General features: G+C 30.4%; 2 protein-coding genes across 12 annotated transcripts; one reads left to right on the plus strand and one right to left on the minus strand.

Moving 5' to 3' along the window:
- Nucleotides 1-3: 3 nt before the first annotated feature.
- Nucleotides 4-13,517, minus strand: LOC123260748 (tetratricopeptide repeat protein 14). Of its 11 annotated transcripts, none has more exons than XR_006508507.1 (14): nucleotides 13,011-13,098; nucleotides 12,507-12,932; nucleotides 10,982-11,106; nucleotides 10,822-10,898; nucleotides 10,616-10,738; nucleotides 10,320-10,534; nucleotides 8,523-8,663; nucleotides 8,210-8,401; nucleotides 5,219-5,933; nucleotides 4,832-5,139; nucleotides 4,409-4,590; nucleotides 1,253-2,700; nucleotides 370-480; nucleotides 4-145 (listed from the first exon to the last, which is right to left on the minus strand). XR_006508507.1 is itself a non-coding variant. In XM_044722027.1 (13 exons), exons 2-13 carry the CDS (start codon nucleotides 12,665-12,667, stop codon nucleotides 947-949), a joined length of 3,837 nt encoding a protein of 1,278 aa, XP_044577962.1. In that variant the 5' UTR covers nucleotides 12,668-12,698; nucleotides 13,361-13,517; the 3' UTR covers nucleotides 715-946. The 11 variants fall into 11 exon arrangements, 7 of the variants coding, with proteins under 7 accessions (XP_044577962.1, XP_044577963.1, XP_044577961.1 ...); XR_006508508.1 differs by having other exon boundaries at nucleotides 23-159; XR_006508509.1 differs by having other exon boundaries at nucleotides 50-142.
- A 1,943-nt stretch (nucleotides 13,518-15,460) lies between these two features.
- Nucleotides 15,461-20,865, plus strand: LOC123260769 (proline-, glutamic acid- and leucine-rich protein 1-like). The gene is made up of 7 exons (XM_044722093.1): nucleotides 15,461-15,717; nucleotides 15,839-16,234; nucleotides 16,297-16,634; nucleotides 18,136-18,315; nucleotides 18,730-18,988; nucleotides 19,110-19,301; nucleotides 20,151-20,865. The coding sequence occupies exons 1-7, from the start codon at nucleotides 15,604-15,606 to the stop codon at nucleotides 20,448-20,450; spliced, it is 1,779 nt and encodes a 592-aa protein (XP_044578028.1). The 5' UTR covers nucleotides 15,461-15,603; the 3' UTR covers nucleotides 20,451-20,865.
- The last annotated feature ends 54 nt before the right edge of the window (nucleotides 20,866-20,919 follow it).

Here is a 20,919-nt window from a genome sequence, read left to right on the forward strand (position 1 = left end):
ATTTATATTACAAATAGTTGATGCAAATTACTGGTCAAGTAGATAATTAAACCAAAGGAAACTAAACTGGTTACGCCGATTAATTAAACAAATTTATTTTTTCCTGCTTAGCAATTATTCTTTGATTATCAGAGAGACATTACTTCTGGAGAAATGAAACTAAATTAAATAATTAACTTATCTGTTGCTTAAATTTAAAAATATTATCTACAACCAAAAAAAAAGGTAAGTTTTTTTTATTTATTTTTTTTTTTTCATCAAGGAATTTGTATATTTTCCATTTCAAGATTTACATATATTTTTTTTTTTTTTTTTTTTTTTTATTAATTTATTATTAATATATATATATATATATAAGTGTTTATTTACCATTTTATTGGAAATGAAGAAATTACACAGTTACTAATTCAAATAACATTTTACAAGACGTCTACTTTTCTTAACGTCACGTTAGTTTTGTGAAAGCCGTACTTTTTCTCGCTTTAAAAATAAAAATAAAGTTCAACGATTAATAAATTAGGCCAAACTATTACAAATATGGCATGAAAAGTTTTTTTTTATTTTTATTTCAATATAATGATGATCGCAATTGTTAATAAAAAAAAAAGTAATGAAAAAATTTTATCAAGACCATCAAAGATTTATCAAATTTTATCACTAAGAAAATCTAATTAAAAAACAAGAAAAATCTAACTATATATATATTTGTATACGTAATTTAATTAAATTTATGTATATATAAATATATAAGTATGTATATATATTTATATAAATAAAAGTATTGTAATATATCTGCCACTGCGTTAATAAATATCACTGACAATAGCAGCAGTTGATCATTAGGTATTGAAGAGAGTAAGAAGAATAAAAATAAAAAGGTGGGTCAGGTGGACATGGACATTTAAAATCGTTGAGCTAGTGCATATTGATCAATTAAAAATAATTTCTACCAAACTCTAGCAGCAGCTTCGCGCTTGATCAGCACATTCTTACTGCGCTGCTTCATGCGCTCAATAAAGTGATCCTTTCCCTCGAGTGGTGAGTCCTCTTTCCGAACCTCCTCATACTCTTGTTCCTCCTTTTTGACCTTCACCTTCTAACAACAAACGAGATTAACTTGTTTTTTTCTCTCTTCTCTCTTCATAACGATCAATTGCAATTGCCGGTAATCATCATCGCGATCATCATCAATAGTAAGCGCTTGTGAAGAAGAATAAATATTACGCAGAGAGATTAAAGGTTATTAACCAACCTTAGTGGCGTTGTCACCAGCCCCGGCGTCCCAACGCTCGTAATCATCCTCGTCGCGTTCTTCTCCTTCACTCAGCGGGCCGTCGTGCCTCTTGCTAGACGGAGGCGGCGGTGGAGGCGGCGCACTGCCTTCGTGGTTACCATCATGATTCTCCAGCATTTTGTTAATCTTTTCCTTAGCTTCATCGACCTTCCTCATCGGGTCTGGCGAGTAACTGCGGTCGCTGTATCTGTCCCGGGAGCTTCCTCTTCGGTCACGGAAATCTCTTCGGTCTCTGAAGTCGCGGTAGCCTGGTTTGTTGTGGAAGAATCTTCCGCGGTTATTGTTATTATTATTTCCACGACCTCGATTGTTCAGACGATTATTGTACCCGCGATTCCTATTATTGAACCTGTTGTGCTGGTTATTATTGTAAAATCTATTACGATTTTGGAAACCTCCCGGGCCACCACGATGATTTTGATTATTAAAATTCTGGAACCTCGGCTTGTAATAGGTGCCGCGGTTGTTGTTGTACGGGCGGAACTGTCGCTTCCTGTAGTACCCGCGGTCTCCAGACCTGCTACGACTGCGACTTCGCGAGTAAGACCTCGACCTAGAGCGCGATCGTGACCTGCTGTAGGTTCCCGAGGGAGACCGGCTGTATTTTCTCTCGTAGCTGCCAGAACGACGATTTGAGTAGGACCTGGAACGTGACCGACGCGGTGATCTGGACCGAGAACCACTGGAGCTGCTTCGTGACCTAGAACGACTGTGAGAGCGTCTGATTGGACGCTCGCGGCTTAAACGCTTAATCATCGGACCACGAGAGCCAGCGCGTCTTCTCGGCTGTCTAGAGTGGTCATCCTCGCTGTCAGAGTCTGACCTTGGACCCTTTGGTGCTTTGGTCGAAGGCGGAAGTGGCGGCTCTGGGGGATGGCTTTGCCCGATGGGTTGGAATTTCCCACCAAGATTCGAGGTAAACTTGCTGTTGGTCGACGGCTGGGGAGCCATTGAGTTGTCTTTGTAAGATTGGAACTTATTTTGCAGCTGAGGCGTGGGGTATTTTACAGGGTTTTGCTTCGGAACAGGTTCTTTGGTCACAGGAACAGTTGGGGTCATCACCGGCTGGCTCGATCGCTTGTCTTGCTGGAGTTCACGCTGCATCTGTTTGCGGACGTTGAAAGACTTGTCGACGGCAGCGCGTTGCAACTTTTCGTCCATGTCGTGATTATCATCACTGTCGATGTGAATTGTCTTCTTTTCTATGGGGTGGAGGTTTTGCCACTTACCCACTGAGTGGGAGGACTCTTTTTGACGCGCAGCTTGCGCTGCTTTCCATTTTGCGTTAAGTGCTGCAGTGTCTAATGTTGGAAGCTTCGGTTCTGAATGCATCAGCTGAGAGTCTTGCTCAAAAAGGTCTGGGATAGGCTTCCGTTGAACCTCTGCAAGGTAATCGTTGTATGTGCCTATTTATTGTAAATTTATTTTTGATTTTAATTGTTTAGATTTTTTAGGTTTTTTACAGACGAGAAATAGGTTAGAGAAATAAAATTTTTAAGAATGTTCATGTGGTAATTCTATAATTATCTATTGAATCTTGATAAGGTAAAATACCCAGTACTTGAACACTTATAAAAATGGGACCAGTACTTGAACAGACTTTTCAAATTGTTATAATACAAAATCCGTAAATATATTATGAATAATATGCGCATATTATAATTATTAAATAATACAGTAATTGATTTCTGTAAGTTTTTTCAATTATAAATCACAACAATTATATTTTTATTAACTTAAAAGTTGACATGTCGAGAATCGCCGATAGATACTATTTTTTTTATGAAAAAGGTACTAAATTGTAAACCGAACAATCAGTAAAAAAAGCGGTATATACCTCCAAATTTTCAAAGCGGTACCCAGAACTTGAACAGGCTGAGGCCGTATAATTTTAACAGCACTATAACCTCTAATAGTTTTATAAACTAGTGATCAGAATTGTGATTGGTATTAATTACTGCAATTTAAATAAGTTCTATGACTAAAAATTAGTGTAGTTAAAAATTATGGAACGTTTTGAATTGAGTTTTTTTGATTTATAATTGAAAATTTGGTTTTTCACTCATAAAAAATGTAATTAAAAAAATAAATACAAATATTTCTCATTTTTAAATGAACACATTGAATATTCACAATATTATTTTTAATATTATTCAATAATATGTTATATTTCTTTGGATATTTCAATAAAACGTTGAAAATTTTTGGTGTGCATATTGCCATATATTTTATTAGTTCAACTACTGCTCCCGGAGTGTTCAACTACTGCGACTTGTCAGAATTGATTGTTCAACTACTACTCCTTTATAGTCTATTTTAAAAACGTTGTCAAAATATAAATAATCAGTTATCTGCGTTATTTTGCGCTTCAATCAATTCAAAATTGTTTATATTATCATGAAAATCACTAATTTTAACTAGTAATTACATCTTTATATATTAAAAGTAGGATCAAATGAGTTTTACTTTGAAACCTGTTCAACTACTGGGTACTTTACCTTACGGGAACTTTTAATGTATGTTTAATAACAATTTATTTTAATGCAAAAAAACTTTATGATTATATTTCAATTTCAAATTTGCCGCGCACCGGGAAGTCGCCATTTTTCCCCTAAAAAAGATGGGAGAGTAATGTCTCCGACAAACAACAAAGATAGAAAGCAATTTTTGATATTAAAAAATTAATTAAATTAAAATTATGTGATAAATCGTTATCAAATCTTGATAGAATGTGTATGAAACATTGTTCTATCTATTGGAAAGTTTTTTTTTATGGGGTCAAGTTGGCCGATTTTTTATAAATCCTCCATTTCCGGAGTTATTGAACAAGGGCACTCATAAGAGATCGTGTATTTTTGCAAAACTTTAGTTAATTATCTTTTAAATATATCTTTTAAACGGTGTGGTAAAAAAATCTGATTTTTTTTCTATAGATGTATTAAATCATAATCTTTCGAATGAATATAAAAAAATATAAGATCAAGTTGAAGTCATTTGGCACCCAAACTACCTTAAAATTTAATTTTTAATAAAAATATTTCAAGAAGATTTTATCTGATTGTAAAGTCCATGAACATTCTTAAGTAAAAGTAAAAATAAAATAATTATATTAACCTTTACGCTGTTGAGAAGTCATCGGTACTCTAGGATCTCGTTCATGATAAGCTTTGGCACCATCTTCGCGATCTCGGTGATCTTTTTCTCTGCGCAATTCTTCCTCTCGTCGTGAGCTTTCGGCAAGTTTATCCGCATTACTAAGAGGGGAAGGAGGCATTTCATTATACTGAGCGTAAAACCTAGTAGGATGATAAGAGAAAAAAAAATACAGGAACAAAATAACGGTATCTACTAAACAATTTACGACAATTTTTTTTTTCAACACAAAGCTGTGACAATCTTTTTAGATATTTACGTAGAACTCATCACGGTGCAAGATTAATTAAAAAATAAAAAAATAATTATTAGAAGCTGTGTTAAAAAGAAATGAGTAGTAAGAAAATAGGACAGATGAGAGGATATTGGTTTTTAAAAACTTACTTCTTCAGCACGGCAGTTTCTTTTTCCACTTTAGCGTAATAAGCGCTCAATTTAGACTCTAGTTGCTCCAAGTCGGGCAACGATGATTTTTTAAGCGCTTCTAAATCACGCTCAAGCTTATCCTTATTTCTACGCTTCTTTCTTTCTTCCTTCTTTTTCTTCTTGCGTGATTTTTTCTCTTCTTTTTCTTTATCCTTGCCCTTCTTTTCTTTCTTTTTCTTCTTCTTTATTTTATCTGTCTCGGAATGTTTTTTCTCCTTTTCCTTCTCGCGCTTCCAGCGAGCTGTTTCCTCCAAAAACTTTCTTACCTGTCAATAAAAATTAATTAATAAATAAATTAAAAACAGCAAAATCATTAAAAACAATTCCAATTAAATACAAACATACTTTGTCCTCATAATCGCTGTCATCCTTAGTCTGTTCAAGGAATTTCCTTACTTTAATTTCATAATCATCCATTTTCTCCCTCGAGTTTCCAGAGTAAGATTGCGAGCTCAAAGGATCGTGAGACCCGCTGCTAGCAGAAGCAGCCGGAGGATTATTGTACTGAGCCATGCGTTTACTGAGCGGCGAGAGTGAGCCGCGGTGATCTTTCTTGTGCTTCCTCTTCCGGTTTGGCGATCGCGAGGCTGATCTACCAGAACTACCGGAAGAAGAAGAGCTGCTCGAATCAGAGCTAGAAGAGCTCGAGGATCCACTGGACGAAGAACTTGAGCTAGAACTCCACCTGGCCCGTTTTTTGGACCTTGATTTTCGCTCTTTTTTGCGCTTCTTTTTATCCTTTTTACCCTCTGATTGCTCGGCTTCACCATCAAACGTTTTGAACGGCTCCAAAGAATTAAATGGTGCCCCTGTTACACCAGTTGTTTTGGTCTTAATATATTCAATTGAGTTTCTGGCCTCCTCATGCATTGGTGCAATAGCCAGACAATTTTCATAAGCTTTTTGAGCTTCCTCGAACTTCTTTTCGTCTTCGTAACTACGTCCCAAAGCTACTAAAGTCTCGGCCATGTATTTTCGCGCATTCGCATGCGTATGATTCAATTTTAAAGCTGTCTCAAAATCTTCAATTGCTTTTTTAAAGCTTCCACTGTTGGCATATCTGATTAAAAAAATAATTATAAATATACTTCACTTAAAAAAATATTAAGTGTTAAAATAAAAAATCACTAGAATTATTTTTTTTAATTTTAAGAAAGGTCGTGCGTAACTAATGAGTCAAAATAATGTTAAATTTTTTTTTTAATTTTAGTTTTCCCAATATTCGTCAAAATTCTTTATTTTAATTTAAAGAATTTAATAATTGATGATTTTTACTTATTTAATAAAGTAAAGTAATAAAATAACTTTGGTATTTATTAATTGCCGGAATAAATAAATAGATTTGGCAATAGCGCACTTGATTATACCTATAACTAAGACGTGAATGAGTGTGTGAGATAAACATTTCTCTCTCTGTAACTATATTTCGATCCCTTTCTTTTTTCTCGGTTGTTGACGCGATGTTGTCAAATCTTTAATCGAATAAATAGCTGACGATAAACGAGTTACAAACATAAAATTTGACTTTAAATATTTCAAAAATTATATCGGTAATCTATTATTATTAAATTGTTTTTATATTTTGAAATAGGGGCATTCCATACGAAATGGGAAAATGATTAAAATTTAAAAATTTTTCTAATTCATTCTAATTTAGTCCTAATTTATTATTAAAATTTTATGTTTTACTAATTTTTAAAGAAAATTTTTTTCAATCAATAAGAAAATCGATTTTTCTTTCCTAGTAACTTTTCAGTCGTACTACTAACTTGTATCCTGGTGAAATGATGTTTTAATAATTTTAAGAACAAATTCATTTTATGTTTGTTATTAACTAACATATTTATTATTATAGTTTTAAGAACAAATTTTTTTATGTTCGTCATTAATTAACACCTAAGTTTATCAAGATCGTGTTGTTGTCAGTATGCTAAATCCTTTATTTGTGTTTTTTAATTAGTTTTTTTTCTAATTATGCTAAATAATTTATAGTTAAATATATAAACAATAATGTTTCTAATAAGGTTGAAATAATATAAAAGTCTTTTTAATAAACAACTTGATGTAGACATTTTGTACTTGTCCTACCAGTCACAAATTCCTGCCCCACCAGTCACAATAAAAAAAGTTTTTTTAATTGTTTTTACTTAAGTTTTCGTCCTAGGCGGACGTATGGGGGTTTTTACGCGCAGACGACACTCAACTTGTAAATAATACGCGTACGCGCCAGTATCTACTGGGCTGTATAGAACTTTATACAGTCGAGGACAATGTCACGCAAGCGTCACCAATCTCTATACAGCCGAGTAGCTTACGTTTCAACTGTCATTTTAAATTAAAAAGCGCACCTTTGACTAACTTCAAGACTCAAGTATTTTTATTTAGAGGATTAGAGGGTTATGGCGTCATACGCTATTTATTTATAAATTGAGTATCCCCTGCACGTAAAAACCCGCATACGTCCGCCATAGGACGAAAAATTTTTTAAGCACCATACGTCACGGCGATAATTATTTGCAGCAGGGATATAAAGCCTCGGCCCTATCGGGCCTCAACCTTATACTATCCCTGCTGAAAATATTTATCACCTCGACCGTATTGGCGCGTGGCTCGCCCAAGGTACATAAATAACTAAATCAGTCTAATTCTTCATAATATTGAATGTTTGTAGGATAAATTTTGTATTGAGAGGGAAGTATTTTTTAAAAGTTTAGTGGTCAAACTGAAATTGAACTTAAAGTATACCTTTGGTAAGAGAGAAGAATTTTTCGATGTCCCACCAGTCACACTCAGTCAAATGATAATTACGAGAAATTTAAAAAGTAATCGAGGTTTTTGACAAAGGGACGTTGTTAATTAGTTATTCTTCTATATTATAAGATAAATTTTACTATAATATAAGTTTCAGTCACATAATTATAGCTTATAATTGATGGAATTCCCGAGTCAAATGTTCCACCAGTGTCACTATGGAATGCCCCAATAATCCAAGTTTCTTGTGTATAGTTTTTTATCCGGTAAAATTGGGAGGTTAATATTGAAATAAATAATTAAAGTTTCGACAAAAGTTTGTCCGCCATAAGAACCCGTGTATAAGGAAATAAAATAGGTGATTTTTAAAATTTAATGTCTAAGTAAATAAACGGTGAATCTTTTTTAAATTTTGGGATTAGATAAATGACGGATTTATTTATACGTATAGTTAATTTCAAAGCTCAAAGTTGGAAATTATTTTTTATATTAGATTCGCTCGAACCTCCTTAAAAACTCAAAAAATAAATATTTAAAAATGAAAAAAGTTATGAATGATAGTAATAAAAAAAAAAAAAAACTTACAAAGCACCACGTGCTACGAGACCCTCAACATTTTTAGGATCAACAGTAAGTGCCTTGTTAAGACATTGAAAGGCTTCAGTATGTCGTCCAGCCTTAAAATGATCAATCCCCTCGGCAACGCTCTTGAAAGCCCACTTGCTAGCCTGTGTCTGTCTCAACTCATTGGCATATTCATTGGGTGGAAAGCGCTCTCTGGAACCACAAGAGAAAAATTACATCAGACAAGTCACTATCGATGAGCTTGAAATGGTATCTCTTGTAAATTTTTAAAAACCAATTATTTTTTTTTTTTAAACTGGTTTTTGATATTCACCTCAAGCCCACCATTAAAGAATAGTGTTCCCGTCCAAGACCCATCAAGTCGCTAAGATATTTAATGTTGTTGGGATTGTTGAAGCCAGTACTTTTCTCCAAGATTGTTTCATAACTCTGTCCTTTGTTGTCCATCGCTTTCCTACGTGATAAAGCCAGATGTAAATAAAGTTAAAGGTGCCTTGCTACTTGCCGCAGTATCACGACTCTGTATTATTTTAAATCACTGGGTCCCCGGACGACAAACCAAAGTTCGCGTCAAATAATAAACCTCTTAGCCTTTTATTTTTCACCTTTTCTTTCCCTTTAACTTATAATTTCAAAATAGCTTTTAGATTTTAATTAATCCATTCAATTCAGTTAAATATTAATTACAATTAAAATCAATAATAATAATAATTAATTATTATTATTTTCTTAGACTATAACGTTAGAAAAACAACCTAATTATTGAACTCGTCTCTCACCTTTGATTTATAAGACGAAATATATTTATAAAAATATATATTATACTGTTTTTAATGTTATTCTACCATTTGTCAACATTGTAACGCACTGACAGCCTATTGATGTGCTCTATATTAATATTACTTTGTTTATATAATTTACTATTTTATTAATAATATACATCAACATAAATGTATAGACATAAATAATTTGTATTGGTGCAATAAAATAAATTGCCTGAGCTTTACGTCCCCAAGTTGGTCAAATAAAATAGCTCATTGGTATTGTCAACATCAGTTACATTATTTTTTATACTTTTTTTCAATGCTGTAAGTTTAAATTAGACATTAATCATTGTAACAAACTGATAAATCGTTATCAATTAATAACATTTTTTTATAGATATTAAATAAAACCGTAAAGGTGTTGAAACTTTTAGTTGCTTGGTCTCTCAAACAAAAAATAATTTTTTAATCAACTTTTTTTTTATTTTAAAATTTAAAATTGCTGACAAAAAAAAATAAATAAAAATATACACTAATTAGTAATTTTATTGAAGTTATTTAAAAAAAAAAAAAAAAAAAAAAAAAAAAAATCAGAATGAAGACCAAACAACTGTGCAAGTTTATTATACCTACCGTGTTGACAATGAAATCTTATAAACGCCATCAACAGGCGCAACATCATATTGTAATCAATACATATATATATTAAGTTCAATCACAGAGGATTGTTAAACTCAATTCTTATCTGTGGCTTTAAACAAATATTTCAGCTGGTGCTTTGGCAACATTTAAGTCACAAACGTAGATAACAACAATGGGTTGCATGTGAAGTAGAGGTGTGTGCATAACACAGCCGTGATTACCAATAAACTTTCAATCAAAAAATTCAAACTCATTGTCTCAAAGTTTTTTTTTTTTTTTTTTTTTTTTTTTTAAACATAGATATGTGAATAAATCATAAACTCATCATCTTATAAACTCATCGACTATTGAACATATTTTTTTCTATGTTATACCGATTGCCTGCCACCTGGATTCATAAAAACTTATCAGAGACATCAAACAATCTCATTTACTGACGAATCGTTAGTATCTCATTGATATTATCCCTTGATTTAATTATAATAAAATTGTTATGGCATTGTAAATTTAAATCTTGATTGAATAAAACAACTGTTGATTTGAAAATTAATTCCAAGTAATTAATTATTTTTTTGGAATTATTTTTTCAAATGGTGATTTGATAAATTTAGCACAAAAATATTTAAACGACGTGATGGTTACAGTTATTAAAAAACTGGACAGTGTCTTCAAGTCTGTGTGTTTAAAATTGAGATAAAACTTACTTGTAGGCTTCTGGTAAGTCTTCTGAATGTATCAGACCCATTGGAGGGTGCGGAGCTTGTCCGTCTCGAGGGGAAACATTCATAACAGCGACGATACGCTCAGCGTCAACGTTTACTTCGCTAACAACCACGCAGACCAGATCATTGGCCAAGTAACCCCGAGTTACGCCTTTCTTGTCAACGGCAGGTACTGTTGCCGAGTTTAATATCAGCGCCTGTAATTTTTTATGTCAGTTAATAGTAAATAGTTATTAATTGCTCCAAAATAAAATTTGTCATGTTTTAACTCGTCATACCTTTATCCCTAAATCACCAACAACTCTCGGGCAATCGCTGCAATTACATAGAACTTTTAATAATAATCCAGTAGAACTTTTGCCCATAATTTGTGCAAAAATAATGTCTCCTGCTACTAAACTCTAAAAAAAAAAAATTTTTTTATTAAATACTTATCTCATGATAATTTTAGTACATTCATAAAAATATAAATTCTGCTACATACTTCTAGAAAATTCTTTATACGTTGTGATTTTTCCATCGTGACAAATGAATCAAGCCCCGGCATTGTTGCATAAAATTCTGCAATTAATTTTTATATTAAAAATTTGTAATAAATCTTAATTTTTTTATAAATTTCCAATATTTAATGTTATAAAAATTACCTTCATCACCAAGCTCTTGCTTGATTGGTTCAGCACTTTTGTCTAAATTAGATTTGTCATAAAGAGTATCTGCTTTTTTAGCAATAAACTGCTGAAGTTTAAGTCTCTTTCCTCTGTCTCCAAAACTGTAAAAAATAATGTTTTTTTATGATTAACTCCAGCTTTCTTTACTAAATAATAATTATAATTATAAGTAAAAAAACGCTAAACTATAAGATAAAAGATTGGATTAAGAATCTGTCATTGTAATAGTACAAGAAATTTGTGCAATATTAGTATTTTCTCAAATTATTTTTGGGTGATTCTTTGTAAGGATGTTTTTTGCTGTCCCAGGCATTTTTTTATTAGAAAAATTCTTATTTTGTTACTAAAAAAAATTTATTACGAAAGTAAAAAAACATTTCTATTTGGAGCATTGAAAACTAAAATGGAATAAATTTTGGTTTTTTTGCTATAAATTCGTAAACCACCGAAATGTCAGTCCCCTGGGCTGTCCCAGTCCCAAAATTAAAACTTTAAGATTAAATTTTAAGTTATTCGTCCATAATATATAATTTGGTCCATAATGTTTGTAAACTTAATTAGTTAACTAACAATCTTCAATAAAAAGTACCGAAAATTAATTTGTTTCATTAAATTCATTAAACCAAAGTTTGTCCCAGGCATTTTAAGATCAGTCCCCTGACAGAAGTTCAAAGCAAAAAAAAAATCCAGCGTGTTATTTTACCTTTTGTAAGGTTTATAAGGATCTAACTAGCCTTGAGTTAATAACCATAGGGCTGTTAGCGCTTTATCGCCATTTCATTTAGTGTAAAAGCACCATTTGTGCTGGAAATATGTGTCTGGGCCACTTCAAAACTCAGTCCCCTGGCAACTATTTTTATTTATAATTTATTTATAAAATTGGATCCATAAGTCTTAATATTATTCTAATTAATGTAAACATTCATTGAGAACTCGAAAAGTTGAATGCAGTGAAATAGTTTGCTTGATTTTTCTCAATTTGATAAAAAAAAAAACAGTCCCCTGTCATGTTATATGGCAAAAGATACACAAATATCGAAAAAGCAAAAATTAATTCGGCTGTTTATTTATTATGATTAAGCTGATAGTTTTATAGCTCTTGTTAATTTTTTTTCTAATAAAATCAAAAATAATTTGGTCGAACAATTTTGTGCAGATTTAAGACGTCCTTACAGAGAATCACCCATATATTTTTAAATATTTTGTATAATATAGGATAATTTATCTAATATCTAGCTCTATGTACAGATGCACTGAAAAAAAAAATTCTTGACTGGAATGTAAATTTTCTTGGCTCAAGAAAATATTGAGGACGATTGAAGATTACTTGAATGAAGTCAAAGTTTCTTGAGCCAAGAAAATTTTTCCTTTCTCCAAAATAATTTTTATTTTCCTTAAAATTTTCCTGGCGCAAGAAATTTGTTTTTTGTGTGTGCTCTTGCATCTCTATAGACCTGTGCTAGAAAATAAATAAATAAATTAGAGTAGTAATAACATTTACCTGAGAGTCTTCTGACGCTGTTGATAAATTTCAAAGCTTGGATCTTTAAGATTGAGCATCGCAAGTTCATTTTCATTGCGTTCACCTTCCCAAACTTTTTGCAACTGCTGACCGTGGTAATTCAAGGCCTGTCCCACTAGCCGTGGGTCCATAGAATCCATGGTGACCCGTAGTGATACCTAGTCTGCAATACTGCACAAATCCAAAATGGTATTTTCCTTTTACAATTTAAAAATCCCCAGCAATTGGTATTAAAAATCCTCAAAGACCTTCTATATCCTCAAATACCTCCTTTATATCAATAACAATTATGATTTTTCTCTTATCATATCAAGACACCGGCTATATCGAAGGTCAAGTCGGCTCTCTGGAGATCTACATCTCGTGCATCACCAATTGCCGAACAAATTTAACCAAAAAAAAAATCTTTATCCAGGTTGATGATAATGCTAATAATTAATTTCAAATTATCAGCGTTAAATAAACTGATAAAAATTCACTTACTTTTTTTCAATAATAATATTTTTTATAAAATATATAATTTGTGAAATAATAAAACAAAGTCGACGCGCTATCGATCAAACCGTTTAAACAAAATGGTCGACAATCTGTCTCTCTGTCTCAGCTATTTAATAAAAGACGATGCTGATGCTGCTACGGCAGTTTCAACACTAGTCTCGTTTTTTTTTTTTTTTTTTACCCTCTAGGTATAAATCACAGCGCAATTGAATACTGAGTACTGACTCTCATATATAGAACAATTACATACAATTACTGAACGTTAGATTTTTTGAGATTAAAAAAATAAAAATAATTAAATAAATCCTTAAATTCAATAAAAATTCACTACTCACCTCAAAAAAATGTTAACTCGCTCAACTGATGATTATTTTAATTAATTATTATTATCAGACGATATTTTTCGTATCAGAGTCCAAATGCTAAATATAGCCTTTTAATATTTATTGATAATGTACAATGGCCATCATGGCCAACTGTTATGTGGCAAACGGAAAGACGTATTAGATCAGCAACAGCAATGGCGTGCTAACTTCAACTACCAACACCATCAACCATCAACTAGCGCGGTTTCTTCCAATCAGAGTCCAGATTCTGGTAGACAAAAAAAAGTAGTCTGCGCAATTGAAACTCGCGCACACCCGGTAAGTACTCGAGTCTTCGACTAGATACTTATTATATTACTTACTTGGTGATATAAGATATAATCGGTGATATCTATTTATTTTATTTTCTAGCTCTAGCTTCAAGGAAATGCTTCATTTGCACAGTCTTTACTTATCTGTCCGTCTATACCTGCTTATTGTCCTAGATAGATGGTTTATACTCTATGATCTAATCAATTAAATGACATGATTCATCTGATTTAATATTATTTTTTAATTTTAAATAATAATAATTATTAATGTTATCATTACAAAGGCGTAAAAAATTTTTATTAATGAATTGAAGTCAGCTCTTTCCCGAATTTATCGATTTATCGAAAAAAAAAAATGATTTCTTATTGGTTGAAATTAAGGTGCGCGCGCAATGCGCAGTTTAAATGTATGGTTTGAAATGAAAATTAATTTAGCAGACATTTGACAATTTTAAGAATTTTTTTAACGAGTAAATTATGGTAAAAAATAATTAGAAAAAAAAATTGACATGTAGAAATTTAAAAAAATAAAAAATGCAATTTTTTATAAATAATTTTTTGGAACAAATTTAATTTGTTAAAAAAAATTCAAAAATAGTCAAGTGACTGCTAACTTCAATGTCATTTCAATGAAAACTGAAGAAAATTTTTGTAGCTGTAACAAATTTATAATATTCTTGAGTTTCTTAATTTATAAAAAAAATTGGCCAGTTGAAAGTGTCATATAATAAATTTTAGAATTTTTTAAAGAGTAAATTATAAAAAAAAGTTCAGATGAAATTTAAAAAATTTATAAATCGACGTTCTAATTAGCATATTGTCTAACTCCATTTTAGAGAATTTTCTATTTGTACGAAAAAAACAATTAGTTCAAAATTTATTATCACTTTAAAAAACCATTTAATATCATTAATATATAATATTTAGGTTTGAATCATTCAAAAAATTTATAATTCAATTGTTGCTACATCAAAATATTAAAAAATCACCCTCTAAAAAATAAGGAGTTAGACAAATTGCTAATTAGACCGTTGAATGCAATTAAAATAAAATTCTTTAGTATTAATTAATTTTTTAAATAAAATAAAAAATTATCAAATTCAATTATCTCTTTTGCACGACTCATGATGCGAAGCATCAGCGAGTGCTTTACGATCGAAAAATTTGTTTTGCCCCGATTTACTATTTAATTAATTACACGATTGATAATCTACGTAGTCTAATTAATTTGCGCACCATTCGATAGATAATTTAATGGAAATTAATTCTGTCACTGGTAAAAATCAATTTAAGATTATGGAATCAGAAAAAAATATCAAAGTAGTTAGAAGAAAATTCGTGTCAATCAACTCAATTTTCCGTTAAAAGCACGATAACTTGCATAAAAATTCACGAATTCAATCAGTTTTTTTTTTTAATAGCTTGACATTCCCTTTGCGGAGATCTCCATTGGAGATGATAATCTTATTTAATGTTGTTTATTTGTTATTAACGAAAAACTAAAATTAATGAAAAAAATCCACACTCAGTGCGCATGATCATGTTTAAAACACCGCGCGAAATTTGAAATGAAAAAATAAATAAAAAAAGAAATTGTATTTAAAAGTATTTAAAAAAAAAAGGAGCAAACAAAAAAAATAGTAAATTGCAAAAGTAATATTTAAATAGAAAAAAAAAATAAAATTAAAAAAAAATATTCTTTCAGAATATTAACTATTTTTTTTTATTTATCGAACGAATGAGCATTATGAGTCGTGCACTTTTGGATTTGCCAAACTTTTTTTTTGAAAACGCTTCAATGAGTTAAAAAGAATTTTTGGAACTATTGAGTTTATAACCTCTTATAGGTATAATCTACTGTTCAATAGTTTTGAAAAGTAAACACATCAAGTGTCACACGTGGTTTAAAGTAGATATTAATATATATAAATCATTAAAATAATGGCAAAAGTATTAGATTTAGTAAATTCAGTAAATGACAGTGTTAATAAATCTAAAGATTTTACTATAAATTTATTGACGACAAGTTCTGATTTACCATTTTTAAGTGATGAGGTGAGAAATTTATTATCCTAACCCTACTTTTGTTTATTTACTTACTCCTATTTATATTTACTGTCTATTTTTAAATAATTATTATTTGGATTAATTTTTAAAAATAATTATTTAATTCCAGATAACCGACTTTTACAATTTAGTAATAAGCAAAATAAACTCATTTTTAAATAAACCCGACACCCGAGTAACCGGCGTGGTAATTCTATCAAAATATCTCCCACGATGTTCAAAAGACGTGCTCCTAAAATACGGAACCTTCTGGATATCGAAAGTAGTCCAGGTGTTGGAGAGCAATTACGAGCCAGGTGAGCTGTCTTTAGCATGCAAAGTGCTGGGAGAACTATTGATCGTGTCTAAACAGATACCGGAACTAGCAAAAGAGATATCGATCCATAATATCAAGCCACTGGCTTCTCTTATCACTAGCTTTGATATAAATGACAAGGGAACGAGTCTGTTATACCCGCTTGCTATTTTACTTCATTACTACAAAGAGTCTACTGAAAAATTTCAGGTACTTTTTCAATTACAATTTTTAATTTATCAAGAATCAGTTTGTTTACTTTTTTACTCTAGACACCAATAAGAGAGCTGATTCTTCCTACGATAGACTCTCAAAGTGAAGAAATAGTCCAAGCAGGCGCTAATATTTTTACTTTACTGACCCGAGCTACTGAACGTTCTTTCAAACCCATCGAATCAAAGCCTTTGTACACTAATTGGACCTACAATTTGTTGTTGATCTGTAACAGCCTTGACGAAATATTGGACACTTTGTTTAACGATAAGTCAAACAATTCTGACGAATTTAAATTAAAATTGCCGAGTGTTTCTGAAGAAAATGTCCTGGAGTATTACTTCAAGCTCCAAAGACGATTTGAGAATCTCTGTGTCTTTTTGTCTACAATGTTACAGTAAGAATTTATTTATTATAATCTATATTATCAAGAGAATATGCAAAATTTTGTGACAGGTGTATTTATATGATAAAATGGGTTTTTATGCTTAAATTTGGTATCGTTGAAAAAGTCTTGACTTAGAGTTGTGCCTTTTTATGGTTTCATATCATTCTCACCAACAGTCAATTTATGATGATATTTAGGCTGCATTCGAAAATGCTCTATCTCTTGATACATAATTGAGAAATTACCTTGTATCTTGTGAACTATTGACATTTTTAAAGATATAAGCTCGTTCCGATGTTACACTCATCAAGACCTTTCATTTAAGTACCCACATCAATTTTTCATATATTTATATGTATTATATATATACTAGAAATTTAAATAGCGCGCTACGCGCGCGCCTAAATTTTAACCAATAATGAATCGTGGTCCGTTTTTTGCGAGTTTCGACCTTTGACTAACTTCAAGACTTTCATGTATTTTAATTTAGAGGATATATATATATATATATATATATATATATATATATATATATATATATATATATAAAAATGCATGTGGGTATTCAAATGAAAGCTCTTGATGAGTGTAACATCGAAATGAGTTTATATCTTAAAAAATGTCAATAATTAAGAAATTACCTTGTATCTTGTCATCTACTGACGTTTTTTAAGATATAAGCTCGTTCCGATGTTACACTCATTAAGACCTTTCATTTAAGTACCCACATCAATTTTTCATATATTTATATGTATTATATATATATATATATATATATATATATATATATATATATATATATATATATATATATATATATATATATATGAAAAATATATAAAAATGCATGTGGGTATTCAAATGAAAGTTCTTGACGAGTGTAACATCGGGATGAGCTTATACCTTTAAAAATATCAATAATTAAGAAACGACCTTTTATCTCGTGAACTATTGACATTTTTAAATATATAAGCTCATCTCGACATTACACTCATCAAGACCTTTCATTTAAGTATCCACATCAATTTTTCATATATTTATATGTATTATATATATATGTATATATGAAAAATATATAAAAATGCATGTGGGTACTTAAATGAAAGCTCTCGATGATTGTAATATCAGGATGAGCTTATATCTTAAAAAACGTCAATAATTAAGAGAGTTCAGTGCAATTTAACAATAGTAATTATTTAATAAAGCAAAATTTTATTTATTTGTAGTTCACAAGTCACGGCAGTCACATAGTGACTGCAAGGTTACTAGTGACATTTAAATTAGCAGATACTTGATAATTTTTTTATTTTTGTTTAAAAATAAACTAAATCTAAAAAATTGCATCTATAATTTTTTAGAGTTTTTAACAATGAAATTTTTTTAATATATTTTTCTTGCCATAATTTATTTGTTAAAAAATTTCTAAAATTCATCAGACACCTCTCAATTTCAGTATCATTTATTATAATCAATATTGTGTGAAAAGTTTTAATTAATTTTAATTATTCAGTGGGTGTGGAGAAAGTAACAGCGTGATCCCCAATGATATACTCAATCTGGTAGAACGTGGTTTCAATATTTCTCCATCAAGCTTGATCAAGGAAGACTCGGTGCAGAACCAGATCCTGTATATAATTCTCCCGAAATTACATGTCAGTTTATTCAACGTCCTGAATGCTTTTATCGAAGGGTAAGTTCTTGATAGTTTATAAATTATTAAAATTTTAATTATTTTGCTAATAATTTACTAACTTTGCTACTTCTACTCCTATATATCGTTTAATGTATGACTTTAACAAGTTTTGTAATATTGATAACAGCCTTGATGTCTATCAGAAAAATAATGTTGGTTGTTTCTCGAAACTGTGTTTACTAAATACTAAATAGAGACTGAGTCAGAGCACTTTATGTTTGTATTTACTAGTTTCTTCAATTATGGACTTATTACTATTACCATTACTTATAAGCACTATTTACAAACATTATGTAACTGTTATTTTGTTTTTTTTTTCTAATGGAACCTGCTTATTGGCTTTGCTGTAGGGTTCAGTCTATTGTTTAAAAATAAAAAAAATAAAATAAGAGAATAAATTTTATGGTTTAGATTCAAGGATAACTTAGTTCCATTTGCCAACGAGATACTTCCATTATACAAGCATACGTTGAATTGGACAAACGGATCAGATAATCAAACTATCGGGGGTAAAAAGCCGTTTACTAATGTTAGGCTATCGGCTTATAAAAGTTTGAAAGTTTGGATGAGAAACCTGAACGGTTTATCGGGAGTTGAGATCATTTGCGATGATATTATTCCTTGGCTATTAAAAGATATTACTCCTGAAAAATCTCAAGTTTTACTTACTGTAAGTATGTCTAAAATTTTTTATAAATTTTTTAACTAAAAAAAAAAAATTTTGCTTTAAAATTAAATATTTTGGTATTGATAAATCTAATTGATTAATTTTTAATATTAAATTATTTCAGATAAAAAAAACAACGGCAACATCTAAAAAGGCATTTAAAAGAACAAGAGACAATCAAATAAAAAATGATTTAACACTCGACAATTCAATTGGAGAGAAAGAATCAATAGACGTAGATCTGTGTAAAGAAGCTTTGCATTGTTTGCAAAATATTTTCAAATATTCGAGTTTAATAAAGCTACCGCTTTACAAAGTAAGTCTATTATTATTAATCTTAAATTATCAATACTAATTTTATTAAGGGGAACACCACTGTGATGATCGAAAAAAAAGAGGTGATTTTCGGGAATTTTTTTGACAGGGAAAATAAAGGAATTTAGGAATCGGGTTTTTTAAATTTTATTAAGGGTACATTAAAGATTATTACCCTAAATTTTTATTAAAAAATATTTAATTATTACAAAGTATATTAACAATCTCGTCGAGCACTGGAGAAAATTTCCCCCCTCCACGGTCGGTTCGATAACTCAAAAACAGATCATCTGAAAATAAAAACACAAATTGCTTTTTAATCAGTAAGGATGTAGTTATCGTCGCACGTACGGAATTTGAAAAATTTTTATTTTAAAGATTTTTTTAGTCGGGTTAAAACAAAAAAAAAACAGTAAGAATAGTGAGAAAATTTTCAATCAGTCGCCATTTTTTAAAAAATTAAAATTTTCAAAATTCCGTACGTGCGACAATAACTACATCCTTACTGATTAAAAAGCAATTTGGGTTTTCATTTTCAGATAATCTGTTTTTGAGTTATCGAACCGACCATGGAGGGAGAAATTTTTTCTAGTGCTCTACGAGATTGTTAATAACTTCGTAATAATTAAACATTTTTTAATAAAAATTTAGGGTAATAATCTTTAATGTACCCTTAATAAAATAAAAAAAAATCCGATCCTTAAATTCCTTTATTTTCCCTGTCAAAAAAATTCCCGAAAATCACCTCTTTTTTTCGATCGTCACAGTGGTGTTCCCCCCTTAAATTATCAATATTAATTTTATTAAATTATCAATATTAATTTGATTAAATTATTAAAAAAATTTTTAGGTAACAGAGGAATTAATAATATCTTTACTGTACAACGTATATATGGACAGTAACAATTTCTACAGACAGAATCCCGAATGCCACTTGCAATTGCTGAGGACACTGAAGACAATGCAGATGAATCCTCACCCATTAGGAGCATCATCAATGCACCACTGCATTGAATTATTTAGCTCGGCGTCTCGTGAAAATAATCTTCAGGTCGTTGAAGAAGCTAAAGAAGCATTAATGCAGCTTGAAAAGATCTCCCATCCAAGTGCTCCAACTCTTAGTCTCCCTGTTTTAAGCACTACTGAATAAATCAATACTTTGCTTGTATTAAAAAAAAAAAACTAAACATTTTTTTTTTATCATATCTCTTTTCACTGGTGCCAAAAGTATATCAATCATATATTTAAATTAGCATAATATAACACCAACGTCTAACCTTTTCTAAAAAAAATAGAAACGCGGATTCAGACAGTCTTTAAATTTCTTTAGAGTAAATATTCTTCACCTTTTGCACTTACCAGGCTCATTAAAAATATTTCCAAGCAAGTTACATCTTTATTCAATGACATTTATCGTAATTTTTTAAATTACTATAGAAATTTTGTAATAAAAATTTTTTATGATTATATAACAAGTAAATAAAAGTTGACGTAAAGACAACTTGTTTATGCTATAGAAAAATATGGAAGTAGACCAATGACACTAAGTGCATACTATAAACAAATCAATGCTCCATTTATCAACTCAAGTAAATTAATAATTAACAAATAAATATACC

The sequence above is a fragment of the Cotesia glomerata genome, linkage group LG3, assembly GCF_020080835.1.
Source record: "Cotesia glomerata isolate CgM1 linkage group LG3, MPM_Cglom_v2.3, whole genome shotgun sequence".
Classification (NCBI taxonomy): Eukaryota; Metazoa; Arthropoda; class Insecta; order Hymenoptera; family Braconidae; genus Cotesia; species Cotesia glomerata.

Coding starts and splice junctions, on each gene's coding strand:
- LOC123260748 (XM_044722027.1), bottom strand. CDS start 12,667: ATGGATTCTATGGACCCACGGCTAGTGGGACAGGCCTTGAATTACCAC. Junction 5,934..8,209: donor CTCGTAGCACGTGGTGCTTT/GTAAGTTTTTTT, acceptor TTTTTTAATCAG/ATATGCCAACAGTGGAAGCT. Junction 4,591..4,831: donor GAAACTGCCGTGCTGAAGAA/GTAAGTTTTTAA, acceptor TCATCCTACTAG/GTTTTACGCTCAGTATAATG.
- LOC123260769 (XM_044722093.1), top strand. CDS start 15,604: ATGGCAAAAGTATTAGATTTAGTAAATTCAGTAAATGACAGTGTTAAT. Junction 15,718..15,838: donor TACCATTTTTAAGTGATGAG/GTGAGAAATTTA, acceptor ATTTAATTCCAG/ATAACCGACTTTTACAATTT. Junction 19,302..20,150: donor TAAAGCTACCGCTTTACAAA/GTAAGTCTATTA, acceptor AAAAATTTTTAG/GTAACAGAGGAATTAATAAT.